The sequence below is a fragment of the Dreissena polymorpha genome, chromosome 9 (genome assembly GCF_020536995.1).
Source record: "Dreissena polymorpha isolate Duluth1 chromosome 9, UMN_Dpol_1.0, whole genome shotgun sequence".
Lineage (NCBI taxonomy): Eukaryota > Metazoa > Mollusca > Bivalvia > Myida > Dreissenidae > Dreissena > Dreissena polymorpha.
Window position 1 is genome coordinate 88020707 of NC_068363.1, and position 19451 is coordinate 88040157.

General features: G+C 35.6%; 1 protein-coding gene and 1 pseudogene across 2 annotated transcripts in view; one reads left to right on the forward strand and one right to left on the reverse strand.

Annotated features, from left to right (window-relative positions):
* LOC127844300 (C-Maf-inducing protein-like) overlaps positions 1–18146 on the reverse strand; it is a gene marked incomplete at its 5' end in the record, with an annotated part of 37902 nt that extends 19756 nt beyond the window's left edge. The window contains 9 exon segments of one of the 2 annotated variants that reach the window (XM_052374404.1): positions 1290–1478; positions 2704–2844; positions 3256–3369; positions 8601–8757; positions 9562–9588; positions 11611–11676; positions 12479–12568; positions 16293–16394; positions 18043–18146. In XM_052374404.1, the coding sequence (XP_052230364.1) occupies positions 1290–1478; positions 2704–2844; positions 3256–3369; positions 8601–8757; positions 9562–9588; positions 11611–11676; positions 12479–12568; positions 16293–16394; positions 18043–18146 (990 nt within the window). 2 annotated transcript variants of the gene reach the window in all.
* Positions 1–19451, forward strand: part of LOC127846242 (C-Maf-inducing protein-like) — a 286356-nt pseudogene that overhangs the window by 253283 nt on the left and 13622 nt on the right.

A 19451-nucleotide genomic window follows, 5' to 3' on the forward strand; every position in this document is an offset into this window, starting at 1 on the left:
TGTCTGTATAATGTACGATAACTTTCTTTTTTAATAGTGAAACATCAATTTATTATAAAAACATGTCTGGAACACTACCTTCGTGACACCAGTCATACAGTGTGTCGGACATATCGGTCGAACAAACTTAGATAAGTCAAATAATGACAGAATTTCTCTGGCATATTGGCTTAAGTCAATAGATTTCAATAGTATCGTTGATGGGCCTCTGGATGAGATATTTTTTAAAGATAAATGCACAATTGTATTGGCCAATCCAGAAGCACGTCTTAGAACTTCAAATAGAAACAACTCTAAGGAGAGCAACTAAAAATTATTGGAATTATTTTTTGAATTGCCATATATAAAGTTCACTTATAATCTGTATGCTGATTAGGTTCTCAGAACAAGATCAATTATCACAGTAACTGAGAGAGGGTGTGTGTTTCTTTTCACACTGTCAACTGTTTGAACCTCAAAAGCAAGAAATGATTCGCGTTCTGGGAAAACTGGGCTTAATGCATGTGCTTTAAGTGTCATCCCAGATTAGCCTGTGCAGTCCACACAACACTTTCCGCCTAAACTTGATTTTTGGTAAGGTGGGACTTCCTTGAAACTAAAAATACTATAACAGCGGAAAGTGTCGTCCCTGATTAGCCTGTGGGAAGACACTTTACGGACATGCATTTAGCCCAGTTTTCTCAGAAAACGGCTCAATACTGATTCTTACCAGGCTCAGTTGGTGGAGTGCTGGGCTACAATTATAGAGGCTTGATTCCCACCCAGCCACATAACTTGTGTGGGGATCGGTCATGAAAATATTTATACGGCCGTTGCCCCCGTAATTCTTATTCCAATAGGGCAGTTGTTTATTACCAGCACTAAGTAATGGTTTACCAGCTTAACAAACCAGGAAAGGTTACTTGGCTGTCTTAATATGACTGAAATACTATTGAAAACAGAACAACAGATGTGTTTGTCAGAAACACAATGCCCCCTATTGCGCCCCTTTGAAATAAAATTTCAATATATCATTTGGTAGGTTTAGAAATTATCTCCCTTTTAAAGCTTATTACTTCCCTTGGATTGTATTTTTTGACTTTTGACCTTTAAGGATGACCTTGACCTTTCACCACTTAAAATGTGCAGCTCCATGAGATACACATGCATGCCATAAATCAAGTTGCTATCTTCAATATTGCAAAAGTTATCGCAGAATGACAGACAGACAAGCCAAAAACAATATGCCCCCGATCATTCGATCCGGGGGCATAAAAACAAAAACATTCAAAGAAACAAACAAAACCTACCTGAGTTGACCAGAGATTCAGGTACCGTAATGATGGCAACTTAATTAAATCGTCTGCACAGGCACTTGTAACTTGAGTGAATGCCAGACTCAGGCATTCCAAATTCCCAAACGATCCGGAACTGAGCATTTTGGCTAGGTCTGCATCAGTCGATTTCGAAGGTAGTGTCAACTTTTTTGGCCCTCCCTTCTGTTGCTATGTGTATAAGAGAAATATTAACTTCTGGTTGCAAAAGCTTAATTTAAGCTGCACAAGAAAATTACAAAAAAGCTCACTTTCAAATGCACTCATATATCTTTTACGATCTATGTATCATTTTCAGCATTTTTAGGTAAGAACCTAAGTTTTTCTTTACTTTTGCTTCATTTGTGTTGCATTTATATTCTTGTTGGGTAGGCAAAAAATTACCTCAAAATCTTTGTCTGCAACAATATATTTGCAAAGAACTTTTATGATATCCAACAGCAACTAATTGTGAAAAGAAATTTATTATGACAAATTAAAATGACATTTATCCCTGTGACATTTATCACTCATCACAGTGATAAAATGAACAATTTATAACTTATTCACATAATTTGCTTCCATGGCAATTGCACTTAACTACCACAAATCTAACGATTTAATAAGGTAATAAACCTGCTGTTTAATACCTCATTTACGTTTATTTGCTTTGAATCGCTATGGAGACAAATTATGGGATTAGTAATAAATAATTCATCTAATCACCAGTTGTACGTACAAGCTTTACACATTTTCTAAAATTTCAGGGACATTTGATCTATTTGCAGGACTACATGATAAGGGATTCCTTTCAAGACAAAGACCAAACATTTAAAGACCAGCAGTATGCACAAGTAAGGGAAAAATTGTTTTTGCTATCCTAAATATCCATGATAGACATTTTGGCATTAAAAAATCAGATGCTCATTACACATTGTAAAGTACGGTATTGCATCATGTATGGCCACTCACACTTGATTGGCCATTGTCCGCTGGAGTACTACTTAAGTGTAGCCTGGATACTTAAAATTAAAATATTCTTAAAAGAACTCTAGGAACAGAAACTATACTAAAATGTGCCTGGCCAGTTTAGACTGTACCAGAATTGTATTGCCCCCAAAACCCAATGTCGTAAAATGCGCTACTGAATTCAAAACAAAATTCTCTTTGAACAAAACCTTCCTAAACATGCTTTTTGTAGTACGAGTTTCAATAATATAGAGGCCATTTTACAAAACATTGACATAATTAATTTGCAAAATCTAACCAACAACGACCAATATAGCATTAGAATTGGCCAGGTGCGTTTTAGTATACTTACCGCACCCCAGGTACCTTTAAGTATACTTAAGTACCCAGGGTACATTAAAGTAGTAGCCGAGCCGATCATGACCAATCAAGCGCCACTTACTAGTTCCCTGAGTGCAATCTGCCTCTCACAAAGCTCGGCGTACATGCGCTTGCCCGATGTGGTACTCTGCAGCGTGGTGACCATCTGCATCTTCAGGTCATTGTTCTCCACCACATCACACTCAAGCATTGCACACAGCACCTGAAAACCATTTTCTTAACCCATTTATGCCTAGTGGACTCTCCATCCTTCTGAATTGGATCAATTTATTTCCAAAATTAGGGATGTCTAATACATGTATATCTGTATCAGGGTCTACACTGTTTGCCAAGGCCTTTTTTTCTAAACACTAGGCATAAATGGGTTAATTGAGCATCAGTGACCTTGACTCCAAATGCAATCCAGTTACGAGTTACTCACAGACTGTTCAGGTTTAAAGCTGTTTGATGCTTATCAGCATCTTAGGGCTGGAAATACAGCCTTTAAAACTAGAATCTATTAACAGAGTTCTTAAATTTTATTTGATGTTCTAAGATGTTCACAGAAGTCAAACTACGTATCTGAGTAGGAAAGGGTTAAATATATTTAAGAAACAAGATATGTTGGGCTAACCTCCATGGCTGCTGTATTCTCTCGTAGGGACAATAACATCACTGGCCCAATCATCTTGTTCAGACCAAACAGGAAACTTTTCCGCTTGCAGCAACAGTGCATCAACGTTTGAAGCTGTTAATACAACAGGGAAATATTTACAAAGAGGAAATCAATAGAGGAAAAGTTACATAACATTGAATTTCTTTATCTGGATATGTTGTATTGGACAAATCTTCCAGATTTCCTTCCTTCTTTGATGACATACAATGATAATGGTTTCTGTCAACCTTTTAATTAAAATTTATTTTGATTTGAAAGTTGGAAGAATTTGTTTTGTCCCACTTAGTATTTTTGTACTAATTTTCCTCTGTTTTTCTTGAAGTGTGAAAGTCCATTACAATAACTTTCAAGCAGTAGGGTAAAATGCTTCTCCAACTGTGTAATATGAGCAAATACAGTACCTTAGGGCAGGCAAAATCAGATTGAGTAATTTCAAATTATCTGATAATGGCCCTTAAAACAGAACTGACTGGAATGGCAGGAATGTTTCAGAACAAGGTTAAGGACCCAGAAACAGAGCTAGAAAATGCAGACTCTTTGAACATGATTATGTTAATTACAGTAAACGATTGCATGTAAGGCAACAACAAATTGATAAATTGTTTCAAAGAGTTTGGCCCCAAAACAGTGGAGTGTGCAAGCGCAATAAACATGAGCCTCGTTATGTGAAAAGGGGGTTTAATGGATGTGTGTAACATGTCATCCAAGATTAGCCTGTGCAGTCTGCACAGGCTAATCAGGGAAAACACTTTTCGCCTCAACGAAATTTTCGTCAAGAAAAGTATTCCTTTAAATGTAAAATACAATAAAAGAGAAGAGTTTTGTCCCTGATAAGCCTGTGCAAACTGCACAGGCTATACTTGGATAAAAATGTACGCACATGCATTAAACCCCCTGTTCATAGAACAGAAAAGAATACCAATTTTACCAATTTTCGTTGCAGAAAATCTGACAAACGTCTGATACATTTTGTGTTGCCCTATTTACATATTTATTGCTGAAATCTAGATAAAATGTTACAAAACTTCCGTTGTGTTCATTTTAATTTGTAGTACAACTGACAGTTGCAACATTTTATTGGAAAAAACCCCAGCAATAATGAAATTCAAGAGACTGCATTTACTTTTTTTACCTTTACCATGACAACGACAATATGCATGTTTAAAAGGACAAGATACATAAAAGGTTATGCCTTGAAATATCATAAATGCATTTATTGGTATGAGAGTATAAATTATATGTTAAAAGCAGACATTCACATGTATAAATTACATGATAAAAAAAGCAATTAATACTAAACCTAGCGAAGGGCGTCATAATTCTGATTGCTCTTGTAAAGTTCATAGACAGCAATTATGTGCTAATGGCACCCAACATGCTATTTGTAACTGCCAATGATGTTGCCGATAAAACACCACATATACATTATTCCCTAACGATCCATAATGGAGAATAGGGTGTGGAAATGTCACGGAAATTATTAATCCATAATGGAGAAAAGAGTGTACAAAATGTCACAGAAACAATCAAATAATATTTTAGTAGAAAGATCAGAGAAAATTTATTGAAATCTGAACTCGAAAAATATCATGAAAATACATGCTATAACCTAAAATAGCACAAATTCAATTCAGCTTTTTAATATCATTGGTTTTTATCATAACAAAAGATGTGTTTGTTAGAAACACAATTCCCCCTATTGCACCGGTTTGAAGCCATAAATTTGACATTTAGCCTTGAAGGATGACCTTGACCTTGATCTTTCACCACTCAAAATGTGCAGCTCCATGAGATACATATGCATGCCAAATATCAAGTTGCTATCTTCAATATTCAAAAAGTTATGACCAAACTTTAACGAAGGTTAAAGTTTTAGGAAACAAAAATACAATGATATTTGACCTTTGACCTTGAAGGATGACCTTGACTTTTCACCACTCAAAATGTGCAGCTCCATGAGAAACACATGCATTCCAAATATGAAGTTGCTATCATCAATATTGCAAAAGTTATCAAACTTTAACCAAGGTTAAAGTTTTGAGACACACACATACAATGAATGAATGAATGAATGAATGAATGAATGAATGACAGACAGACAGACAGACAGACAGACAGACAGACAGACAGGCCAAAAACAATGTACCCCGATCTTTTGATCCGGGGGCTTAAAATGATGGTAAAATGGTCCAGAATCCCTCACCTAAGATTAGTGACCCTAAAAGGCTTGTAAAAGGTCACTAATGTACTGTGCTCAGATAATGATGTTATATAGCAAAACGTTCAACCACTGACAACGTTTTTGCCAAAGCAGACCAATCTTGAGGGAAAGTAGGAACATTTCTGTGAAATTATTTATAAGTCCAAAAAGTGGTTTCCAATCACAAGAATTGCAAAGTTTTCAATACAGCCAAATATATCATATGAGGAGGACTACCATGTCACCTGCATGCAATGTTTTTGACAAAAAAATGAGTGATTGAATTCGATCAAGGGTCATCCAAGAAAATTCTTTCGAAAATCCTCGAGTCATTTCATTTAGCTTGTTTCTATTTTTGATTTCCATTGCAGAGAGTTCATCACATTTGCCATCATGCAAATAATTTGTCTTTTTCAAGACAGTTAACACACTAATGTAATTCAGAACAAAAGCTATTCAATTCTTAAACGAACATAGGGTTAAGGACCCTTCCAGATACATTCCTAGCAATTTGACTCATATAAGTGTACTCGGAGAAGACTCAGTTTCAGATAATGAAGCTGGATGCCTTAACGTGTTTCAGACATTTGTTGAGTCTGTTCTTAGAAAACCAGGCTTTATGCATGTGCGAATAGTGTCATTCCAGCTCTGCCAGTACAGCTGGCACATGCTTATCAGGGCCGACACTTTCTGCCTAAACTGGATTTGCGTTTGAAAGAGACTTTCTACAACCCTTTGCATGCTGGGAAATTTGTCGTCTGCTAAAATGTCATCTGCTGAATTTCTAAAATTAGCATTTTCTTCGATTTTTTTCAAAGAATACTATCAGAATAGCAAAAAGTTTGGATCCTGATGAGACGCCACGTTCTGTGGCGTCTCATCTGGATCCAAACTGTTTGCAAAGGCCTTCAAAATTCGGTTCCCGCACTCAAAGAGTTAAATAAAAATTCAATAAAATCGGAAAGAGTTGTCCCTGATAATATTTAAAGACACATTGTGCACATGTATGGAGCCCAGTTTTGAAAGAATGAGGCTTAACTGCTAACCCTTGACCCCTAACCTTCAGAAACATTTTAAAAATATATAGAAAAACGTTTTACATGGTGGAAAAAACAAGGCTTGGAGAACTGTGTATATAAAGGTGAGATATTTCTAATTGTACCGAAAAATCATGACATCTGTATTAATCTACAAAAGCATTAAGCATAGGCCTGGCAATTATAAGCTGACTGTCTCCAATGTTATAATTTCCCCGGAGATTATTATACATCGGCTGTTCAAAGGCAAGGATTACATTTTATTATTGAACATAAATGACAAAACCTTTGTCTCCATGATAAGTCACTTAAGTGAAGTTTTAATCTTTACTGATTTGTTTTACAGATATAATATTATATGGTTATAGTTAACCATCATGCACTAAGTTTTTATTTTGCTGTTGCATGTTTTCAAGTTATACAAAATACTTTCGTGTGTGTGTTTTTTTTTTAAATACTCATAGGTTGGTTTCAGATGTGGCAAATACAATGTTATTTTATATTCTATGTAGAGCAATTTTAGTTCTACCGCATCAAAAGCCCGAGGCTTATTGAAAGGCCGTCAAGTCTGTTTCCTGTATGACATTTACATGTAAAACTGAGCTATTTTCAAGAAAATCCCTTCAAGTATACCTGTCTTGATAATTTCAATACAGAAAGACAAAAATTTCATATCATATTTCTAGGAAAAAATATCTCAATGAACCATAAAGAAAAAATGCCTGGACTCAAATAACCAACTTAATATCAATGCATACAGACTGCCCTCTGGCTAACCCGGTGTTAAATTTCTGTAGGGAAATTAAATGAAAAATACTTTTACATTATGAACATTTCACAGGGGATAATGAGTGTCCATGTACAAAACAATATTACTTTAACTTTTTATTAATCCTACAATTACTTGCCAAGAGTTCCATACCACTTGACAATTAGTTAATGTACCATAAGTTCAATAATATCATATTGACGATCATATTATATTTAATAAAAGTTTGCATTTCCTTGTTACATTGTTACTTTGAAATATTTTTCTGTTAATTTTAAAGTGATATTAAAAAAACAACCAATGAAAAGGTAGTCATTGAGAATTAAATTCCTAAAAAATGTTGGTACATAAGAATTTCGCTCCCATACAGTACAAAACCACTACTGAAGTTGAATATTCTATACACACTTAGTTACTTATTTTCTAATTAATAATATGTACAAGCATTTATACAAGCTGCATTCTGGAAAAACAGGGCTAAAGGCAAGTGAACAAGCAAATTTGTTGAATTGATATCCCCCGCCATTTAAATTTTGTTTATGGATGGGTATAGACCTTTGACCTCAATGTGTGACCTTGACCTTAGCCCCTATGATTATGGGTGTTGAATGTGAAGCAATCCCAGATGATAGAGAACAACTATAGCAAGTTTCATGGCATAGTAAAGGAATGACTAAATAATGAATAATTGATCAAATTTGTGACCTTTGACCTCAATGTGTGACCTTGACATTAGCCCCTAGGATTATAGGTGTTGAATGTGAAGCACCCCCAGATGATTGAGAACAACTTTGGCAAGTTTCATGGCTCTGGCTCATGTGTTAATGGAGATAAAGCTGTAAGCTTATATTAAAAAGCATTTTTTCAAGATACAAAGGGCCATAAATCCGTTATTAACAGATGGTGTACAATGCCATTTGGCATGCATCATCCTCTTCACCATATGAAATCCACCAAAGCACTTCCAAGATATGGCTCCGGACGGACGGACGGACGGAAGGAAGGACGGACGGAAAGACAGAAGGACGGACAATGCCAAAACAATATCTCTGCGCCTATGGCGGTGGTTAATGAAGTGTTGTCCAAGATAAGCCTTGGCAGTACACACAGCCTAATCAGGAACAACACTTAACGCTTTAAACGCATTTTTCATCAAAAGAATATCTCTCCTAAACAAAAGTCCATTTTTGGAGGAAAATGTTATCCCTGTTTAGCCTGTGCAGGCTGCAAAGGCTAATCTAGGACAACACTTAACGCACATGCATTAAGCCCAGTTTTCACAGAACACGTCTCATACCATTTGGCCCCAGAGTTCCCCATCGTCATCACAGCCTATGTTTCCTGGACAGTAGAGATGAAACCAGCCCTCCTTTCCTTCCCGGATACCCAGGATTGTCTGGTGCACGTCACACACTTTGTCCACAGCTATGTTCCGTATTACGTTTTTCATGTTCCTATGCAATAGAGGTAATAAACGATCGTTCCTTTGAAAATAAGAGGTTAAAAGCTATGTTCTGTCTTACATTTTACATCTTTATAAGCAAACGATAGGCAATGCAAAAGAGGGTTAAAAAGCAATGTTCTGTATTTCATGTTTCATCTTGATATGCAATTGTGAGGGAATAAACATAGTTTCAATTTTTTTTTCATGTTCCTGTACAATATATGTCATAAGCTAAAATCATTTATATTATGTTGATTTTTTTTACTTTCCTATGCAACGGAAAGGTGAAAAGCGATATCCTGTATTAAATTTTTTCATGTTAAAATGTAACAGTGAGTTAATAAGTCATGCTTTATATTATGGTTTTCATGTTCCAATGAAATAAAGACTTATATTTGTATTTGACTGGTGCATTAATTTAAAATTTATTATTTTAGCTCGATTGCAGCGAAAGCCTAAGTCTTATTTGAAACACTCTCGAGTCAATTTCCTAGGACTGGAATCAGTACTTAAGGTCTATGGGGGAGATCTTAAGAACGCTTCCACAGTGGGGATCAAACCCTTGACCTCTCGGTCGCTAGGCGGACATCACATCCAAAACAACACTGCAACCTGTGACTGGTGCATTCACATAATGCTTAGTACAGGACAATCCTCTTTACTATGTTTTTTCATGTGGCTGTGTTAAAGAGAAGCAATTATTTTTTGCATAACTTGAACATGTTTTAAATAAAATAGTTTTGCATCAAGTTCACAAAGAACTTTTTATGTGAAAAAAAAACATGTACAAAGTAAACCATAACTTGATACTCACGATGTGAACAAATCGTCAGCCAGAGCGCTAAAAAATAAAACAAAAAGTTATTGATAGAATTTAAAAAATCAAGATTATCTATTGATTTCGGAGAATAAGGTCATCTTAATTTTTCACATTCTTAAAAGTTATCTTTAGCTCAAAGGACCTCCTTCTTCAAAAACAGGAGCAATTAATATTGCCGCCCAACATACACCAATCTAATAACAAAGATTTTCAACTGTGTTGAAAACCAGGTTAAAATTTTAGTACTGGGCCATCCAAAGATAACTGTGTACAGGACCATCCAAAGATTATTGTGTACAGGACCATCCAAAGATAATTGTGTACAGGACCATCCAAAGATTATTGTGTACAGGACCATCCAAAGATTATTGTGTACAGGACCATCCAAAGATTATTGTGTACAGGACCATCCAACGATAATTTTGTACAGGACCATCCAAAGATAATTGTGCACAGGACCATCCAAAGATAATTTTGTACTGGATCATCCAAAGATTTGTGTACAGGACCATCCATAGATAATTGTGCACAGGACCATCCAAAGATAATTTTGTACTGAACCATCCAAAGATAATTTTGTTCAGGACAATCCACAGATAATTTTGTACAGGACCATCCAAAGATAATTATGTACTGGACCATCCAAAATAATTGTGTCCAGGACCATCCAAGGATAATTTTGTACAGGACCATCCAAAGATAATTTTGTACAGGACCATCCAAAGTTAATAGTGTACAGGACCATCAAAACATATTTGTGTAGAGGACCATCCAAAGATAATTGTGTACAGGACCATCCAAAGATCTTTTCTGTCCTTTTTCACAAAAAATGTCTAAATGCTTTTGCAGGAAAATTCATTTTAGAAATAGTAAATGCACAAAAAAAGACAAGAGACATCGGCGAGACAAAAAGCTTGATGGTTGGCATGCTCTGGTGAGCTATAAATAAACAGATAATTGAGATCAAAAAGAACATACGTGTGACATTTTCAGAAAACATAAGCTCTAAGTAAGGTGATGAAATAATGTCTGAAACTATTCTATGGAGTTCTACAGATATACCATCAAAGAAGTCATGATCTGACTTAACAATATTGTCACGTTTGCTTTAAATAGACTGTTCAGGCAAAAGATGAAAGATGATCGTGTCTTTCTTTGAACAATTGCCTCAATTACTTTAATGATAAAACATGGCATAAGCCACTAGGGCTTAAAATTAATGATGGCATTTTAAAGCATATTTGGAATAAGATGTAAATCCCAGTTTAGATCTTAAATATTCGAACAAACTTCAAAGACAGACAAAAACGCAATACAAACCAATAATAATTCAATTTTAATGATTGCTCTTGGGACCTGTAAGGATACATTTCTGTATTAACTTGAACTTAACGTGTGATAATTTTTCCATATCACTATGGACTGCAACTGCCATTGGCTGGCGAATATCTGAGACCTACAGGAACTATGCTATTCTGAGAGAGAGGAGTTCAGGGTAGTAGAAGTACTTTAGAAAATATAAATATATATTTCAATGCACATTTTTATTTTTCGATCTTGCCTCCAGATATCATCATAACAAATTATATGCAATGACTTTTGAAAATAACTTACTCATTTATGAAGAAAGTGTAAGGAAACTTTTTCAAATGAGAAGATTATATGAACTAACTATATTAAAAAGAAATTATGTTCAACCTAATCCATTTGAAAATAATTTGTACATATTAATTCTCATTTGGGAAGACAGTTTGAATATTCTTACTGACTTGGAAAGATAGTTAAGATGTACTTACTCATTCAGAAAGAAAGTTTTGCTAATCTAACTCCATTGGAAAGAATACTTTTATAAACTAAATCATTTTGAAAGAATACTAAGATAACCTGAATCTTTTGGAAAGAACACTCGGATAAACTATATCATTCAGAAAGAATATTATATAAACTAACACATTAGTAAAGAATACCAAGATAAACTTAATCATTTGGAAATAATACTTAGATAAACTAAATCATTTTGAAAGAATACTAAGATAAACTTACTCATTTGGAAATGGAATTGGCTGAAGAAGGCTTCCCAGAATGTACCTCCAATCCTCAAATAAGGACCTGAAATATATGCACCACAAAAGTAATTATAAAGCTGTTATATTTGGTGGGGAGGACCCAAAGAAAATTGTTTAAGCCCGACTTTGTGGCAAAGGAAGTACCTTTCTTTTACAACCAAATAGTGCATTGTTGCTATTTAAGCATGAACAACCTATATTTAGTAATAAACAAGAGCACCGCATAACGGGTGCCACGCTCGGCTACGGGTGCAGTTTTGAATAAATGAAAGCTTGTCAGAATTTTTATTTTTTTTAAAGGTCACAGTGACCTTGACCTTTGACCTAATGACCCAAAAATGGGTGTGGCGTGTAGAACTCATCAAGGTGCATCTACATATGAAGTTTCAAAGTTGTAGGTGGAAGCAATTTGATTTTAGAGCCAATGTTCAAAACCTTAACAAAATGTTAAGGTTTTAGCACGACGCGGATGTCGGACGACGAGCTGGCTATGACAATACCTCGGGTTTTCTCTGAAAACGCCGAGCAAAAAAAGAAAAAAACGTCATTGAAATACAATAAAATATTTAAGTACACTTTAAAATAATAAAAATAGCAGGAGAGCTTTTTATATTGCTCTACCAGGACAGCACATGAATTGCAACATGAGGGTCAATTTGTTAAGATGTAAAACTTGTGCTTAATTGAGAAGTTAAAACTGACCATTATTGGCAAATGATTTAACTGGATATAACACCTTTTCAGTTGATAACTGCTTGATTTTGGTTTGTTAACAAACTGATTATAAAATGACAGCAAATAGAATTATTATGTTACAGTATTTCACTTTCATATGCACTACTTACATGGTTTCCATCATGCCAACATAACAGATGACTTTTCGTTCCCATTCAGATTGGTCAACCACATTTGAACAAATATTGTCCTGTTTATCTCTGAAAACCAAAAAACAACATTCAAAGGATATTTGACGATTTTGGTGCATGCTCAAATTTAATTTCGTGAGTGGTTACAGACAAAAACTTATCAGAAGTGAAAATATGCTTTTTCTATAATCACAAATTAAATAAATCTTTAATCATTTCTAGACAGAAACAGTTAGTTTTTTTTTTGCTTGTGTCCAAAATGAAACAAGAGGGCCTGAAAGGCCCAAAGTTGCTCACCTGAGATGAAAGGAACTGACCCTGTTCTGTGCAGCCCAAGATGTCATTAGAACAAATGTTCTTACCAACTTTCATGACAAGAGAACACCCTGGCAGCCACTTTTTCAACAGACCAGAACCATTTTCATACACATCCAAGATATCATTTAAACAAATATACTGACAAAGTTTCATGAAGATTCATAAGTCCATATAAGGAAAAATTCCACGCCCACTGTTGGCCATGTTTTTCAAGCAACTGGAACCACTTTCGAACTTGTCCAAAATATCATTTGGACAAATCTTCTGACAAAGTTTCATGATGATCGTACAATAAATATGGCTTCTAGAGTGTTAACAAGGTTTAAATATAGCTATATAAGGAAAAATGCCACGCCCCCTTGGCGGCCATGTTTTTCCACCAACCGGAACCATTTTCAAATTAATCAAAGATATCATTTGGACAAATCATCTGACCAAGTTTCATGATGATCGGACAATAAATGTGGCCTCTAGAGTGTTAACAAGGTTTTACTAAAGCATGATATATAGCCATATTAGGAAAAATGCCCCGCCCCTGGTGTCCATGTTTTTTAAGCAACCGAAACTATTTTCGAACTCATCCAAGATATCAATAGGACAAATTTTCTGACCAAGTTTCATGAAGATTAGAAAATAAATGTGGCCTCTAGAGTGTTAACAAGGTTTTACAAAAGCCATATAAGGAAAAATGCCCCCGCCCCCTGGCAGCCATGTTTTTCAACCAACCAGCATCATTTTTGAACTCATCCAAGATATTATTGGGGTGAATCTTCTGACCAAGTTTCATGAAGATCGGACAATAAATGTGGCCTCTAGAGTGTTAACAAGATTTTACTATAGCCATATTTAGCCATATAAGGAAAAATGCCCCGCCCCTTGGCAGCCATGTTTTTTAAGCAAACATAACCCTTTTCGAACTCATCCAAGATATCATTGAGACCAATCTTCTGACCAAATTTCATGAAGATTGGACAATAAATGTGGCCTCTAGAGTGTTCACAAGGTTTTACTATAGCCATATAAAGCCATATAAGGAAAAATGCCCCGCCCCTTGGCAGCCATGTTTTTCAAGCAAACGTAACCATTTTCGAACTCATCCAAGATATCATTGAGACCAATCTTCTGATCAAATTTCATGAAGATTGGAAAATAAATGTGGCCTCTACAGTGTTAACAAGGTTTACTATAGCCATATAAGGAAAACTGCCCGCCGCCCCCTGGCGGCCATGTTTTTTTCACCGATCTGGACCATTTTCGAACTCGTCCGAGATATCAATGAAACCAATGTTTTGACCAAGTTTCATGATGATTGGGGCAAAATTGTGACTTCTAGAGTGTTCACAAGGTTTCTCTATAGCCATATAAGGAATACTGCCCCCGCCCCCTGGCGGCCATGTTTTTCAACGGACCGGAACCATTTTTTGAACTCAACCAACATATCATTTAGACAAACATTTTGACAAAGTTACATGAAGATTGGGCATCAAATGTGACTTCTACAGTGTTCACAAGGATTTTCTTTTTTTTTGACCTAGTGACCTAGTTTTTGACCCAGCATGACCCAGTTTCGAACTCAGTCGAGGTATCAAGGAGACAAATGTTCTGACCAAATTTCATGAAGATCAGACAATAAATGTGGCCCTCTAGAGTGTTCACAAGGCAAAATGTTGACGACGGAAGATGGGACAAAAAGCGATAACAAAAGCTCACCATGAGCACGTTTGTGCTTCAGGTGAGCTAAAAAAGGATCAGAAAATAGCTAAAATGTCATATATTTGTATATGATGATGATGTCATCAGAATATGTGATAAAATGTCAGATATGAATATGCTGAAATAATCTGTGAATCGTCAAAGAGTTATGTTTACATTGTTAATGGATTAAATGGTGTTCTCATGTTTATGAATATTCAACAAGCACTGTAATTCATCAGGAAACGAAACTGACACTGATAAACGATATATTGAATGGAAAAATATTGTGATTTTTATATTATTTTCACTCAGGGGAAAAATCTACAATCTTACATTTCTTCACTAAAATTGAATTTTAGTCATCTATTTCAGTTTTCATATTATCTATAGGTATATTATAAATAAATAAATGTATACTAATGTATTATATATTTATATGAGCCCTGTGAAAGGGGGGGTAAATGCATGTGCATAAAGTGTCAATCCCAGATTAAGTCTGTGGAGTCCGCACGGGCTAATCAGGGACGACACTTTCTGCCTAAACTTGATTTTAGCTTAAAAGAGACTTTCTTCAAAAGTAAAATATCATATATGCGGAAAGTAGAGTCCCTGATTAGCTTGTGCAGATCTCAGAGGCTAATTGGGACGACACTTTACGCACATGCATTAAACCCCTTTTCACACAGCACGACTTATATATAAATTAATTACATCTAGTTATTTGTGTCCTCTGGACAAGGCTGTACCACTACAAGTGATTTGCTTAGCACATTGAATTCATTTTAAATGTTTTCAACTCCCGCCCTAAGCATATCCACAAAGATTTATTAACAAACTGAAAAATCTGCTTAATAATATTACAAAATTAGATGTGACAGCTGAGCTCTCAATACAAGGCAAGTTCAACCAAAGCGAGTATCATGCCATGTGTAACAATAGCCCGCAGAAGATCTTTAAATATTTCTTGCAAAAAATGCCAATGTGTCATTGTGTCATGTCTGCCCTATAACAATAGCTCAATATGATCACATAGGCAGTTCATTCACACTCAGGAAACAAAAATCACGAAAGAGAAGAACAATAAAAATCTGAAGATTTTTAAAACATGTGATTAATCATGCCATTGGAAGCAAAAATTGACATTGAAAAATGATGAAGTTCTAAAAAGGTCAGTTCAACCATGTAATTGGTAGAACAAATTTACTTTCATAAATGGTTTCTGAACAATGCATTAAAATAATGGCTTATTGATTTGAAATTAAAAAGTCCTCCTGTGTAATTTTTTTAAATGCGGTTTGTGTGTATCGTCAAAATGACGGCCTAAAATGCATTACAGTGACTGCATCAGTAGCAAATAATGTGTAATTAAATCTCATTACAGTTTTTGTAGAAGCTTTACAAATTATTAGTTCAGACAAATACTTAATTGCTTCAATTTGAATATAACATATTTTGAATGGTCTTGGCATTACTTGCAAACACTGCCAACAGAACTCAGGACAGGCATATGCCACCATGACAGATCTTTGGACAAAGACAACTCAGTCAGAGAAAGAGGACAAGTGCAAAGCTTTATGCCTCACACTTTACGGGTCCACAAAAATTGAGTGTCCGAAAACATAGAATACATATGGGCCATTATCTGTGAAAAAGGGGTTTAATGCATGTGCGTAAAGTGTCGTCCCAGATTGGCCTGTACACTTTACGCACATGCATTAAACCCCCTTTTCACATAGCATGGCCCATATGGTTTGGTGCTCTGTACAGTGATGTGACGTACAGTTTCTTGTCCTCATAGAGGCTGTACACTGCGGCCAGACACACAGCCACCAGATTGGGCAACACCCTCGGGTGAGGACACATGCTGGCTGGTCCATGCATGCTGAAATAAACAAAGGAAAGAAATTTATTAAACAAAATATGCAACAAGCAAATTCGTAGAATTGATATCTCCCGCAACATATGCTCTGTTTGAGGATGGGTGCAAATCGGACGGATGAACATACTGACAGATGGACGGACGGAGGACAATTACTCAAAACTAAGACAGACAAGATACAAAGGGCCATAACTCTGGTTTAACAGATGGTGTACAATGCCATTTGGCGTGAATCATCCTCTTATGCATATATATACTCATACGAAGTTTCAATTAAATACGCCAAAGCACTTCAAAGATATGGCTCTGGACACAAAAGTGACGGATGGACGGACAGTTAACGCCAAAACAATATCCCTCCGCCTCTGGCGGGGGATATACACTCATACCAAGTTTCAATGAAATCCCCCAAAGCACTTCCAAGATATGGCTCCGGACATTTTTTCAAGATACAAATGGCCATAACTCTGTTTTTAACAGATGGTATACAATGTCATTTGGCGTGCATCATCCTCTTATGCATATATATACTCATACCAAGTTTCAATGAAATCTGCCAAAGCACTTCCAAGATATGGCTCTGGACACAAAAGTGCCTATAGTAAAAAGCATTTTTTCAAGATGCAAAGGGCCATAACTCTGTTTTTAACAGATGGTGTGCAATGCCATTTGGCTGCATCATCCTCTTATGCATATATATACTCATACCAAGTTTCAATGAAATCTGCCAAAGCACTTCCAAGATATGGCTCCGGACACAAAGTGCCTATAGTAAAAAGCATTTTTTCAAGATACAAAGGCCATATCTCTGTTTTTAACAGATGGTGTACAATGCCATTTGGCGTGCATCATCCTCTTATGCATATATATACTCATACGAAGTTTCAATGAAATCCGCCAAAGCACTTCCAAGATATGGCTCCGGACACAAAAGTGCCGGCCGGCCGGACAACGCCAAAATAATATCCCTCCGCCTATGGCGGGGGATAACAAAAGCTGTCCCCAAAAATGACCCCATAGATTTTACATATGTCACATATTCATCCATAAAAAGTATTTAAAAATCTGTTTTCATGTACACTGTGCAAATAAATGTAAACAATATCAAGCAGGTATTAAACATTTGAAGAAGATTTTATATATTTTTTTACTGAGGTTTCAACAAATTTTTTGTTGTGATTTTACATGAAAATAAAACTAAGCAAATAGTCATTCTACTATTCTAGTCTTACACTCTTCTACTATTTTAAGTGTATACCAAAGTCACAAATTTGTGCTTTTGTTATAAACATGACAGTAAGACAATGGAGACCAGTCTACCAAAAGTCTCTTCCAAAGAAAATAACACCTATAAATGTCAAGGTTCCTTCCTTCATTCATCGCAATGTTAAATTTTTAATATGAAAAACATGTCATTTAAAGTACTCACAGGGTGGCTGTCTTAAAGTCCTGCATAAAATGCTTGTTGAATACGGACATAAAAGTCATACAAACATGTTCTGAATAACGAATTCTAAGAAAGCAAGAAAGTAAAATGAGACCAACTATGTAACCCATTAGAAAGGATAAAATCCTACATTAATTTTCATGAAATCTGTGCTTGTAAAAAATGCAAAGAGCTACAATTAGAATTCTATACAAAGCCACATACCTGCGTATAAAATCTTTCACCACCTCCAATCCAGCATTCTGGCAGTTCAGTGCCTGTATATACTCCTGTACAAACTGTCTCATGCGTGGAAACTTTCCAAAGTCCTGAAATTTAGCAAAATAAAACTTTTAATCTTCCAGGTAGACATCTGAAACATTTTTTTCCTACAGGGCAGTAAAAGAAAATATAAATATTATGGCAAAAAGCCAATGTCCATAGTTATGTGACACTTATATATTTAAAGAAATGGCAGATTCATAATTTACATTAATGGAACAAAACGACCATTTCTGAAGCCTTTATGTGACAGAGTATATTTTAAGAAATAGAAAACAAACCAGAGATGTGTTTGTCAGAAACACAATGCCCCCTAATGCGCCGCTTTTTTTTTTTGACCTTTGACCTTGACGGATGACCTTGACCTTTCACCACTTAAAATGTGCAGCTCCATGAGATACACATGCATGCCAAATTCACCACTTAAAATGTGTAGCTCCATGAGAGGACACATGCATGCCAAATATCAAGTTGCTATCTTCAATATTGGAAAAGTTATTCAATATTGCAAAACTTTAATCTAAACCCTAGGTTAAAGTTTTGGGACAGAATGACAGACAGACAGACAAAATGACAGACAGACAGACAGGCCAAAACAATACACCCTCGATCATTTGATCTGGGGGCATAAAAAGTAAAAAAATAATGAGAAGCATTTCTCTTAAACACATCTGAAAAGATGTATTCATTTATTATTGTTGATAGGCTTGAACACAGGTTTCCTTCTATAGCCATAAAATACACGTGAGCTGAATTTTCAATGTCTGGTGAAGTGAAAAGCAAAATGAATGAGAGATCCAGATGGTGGCTTGTTGACGATATGAATGATTGATTTGTTAAGTCTTAACCCTTTTACTCTCTGAAGCAAAGTGAAAATGGCTATGTGCAAACAGCATAAAACCAGAACAGCCTGCTAGTAATGTGCAGTCTGTTCAGGTTTTATGCTGTTTGCTGCTCATCAGGGGCATTCACCCTATTACCACTTAGATACGTATTTTCACGCATTTGTAGTCAGAAAGTTAAATTTAATTAAAGACCTTCTTACTAGATTCAATTTTTAAGGCTTCATCTCCACCCCTAGATACTGATGAGCAGCAAACAGCATAAACCTGAACAGACTGCCAGTAACTCGCAGGCTGTTCTGGTTTTATGCTGGTTGCACAAAGCCATTTTCACTTTGCTTATTATGGGGGGAAAGGGTTGAAGAATCACATGGAGATAATGAAAGCTTAAGCTAAAAATGTTTATAATCATCATTAGATTTAAGAAATGAAGCTTGTAGGCACTTTGAACAAATAAACCTGTTGGCATTTGAATGAATCTGTCCATGACATTTTACTATTATTGACAAG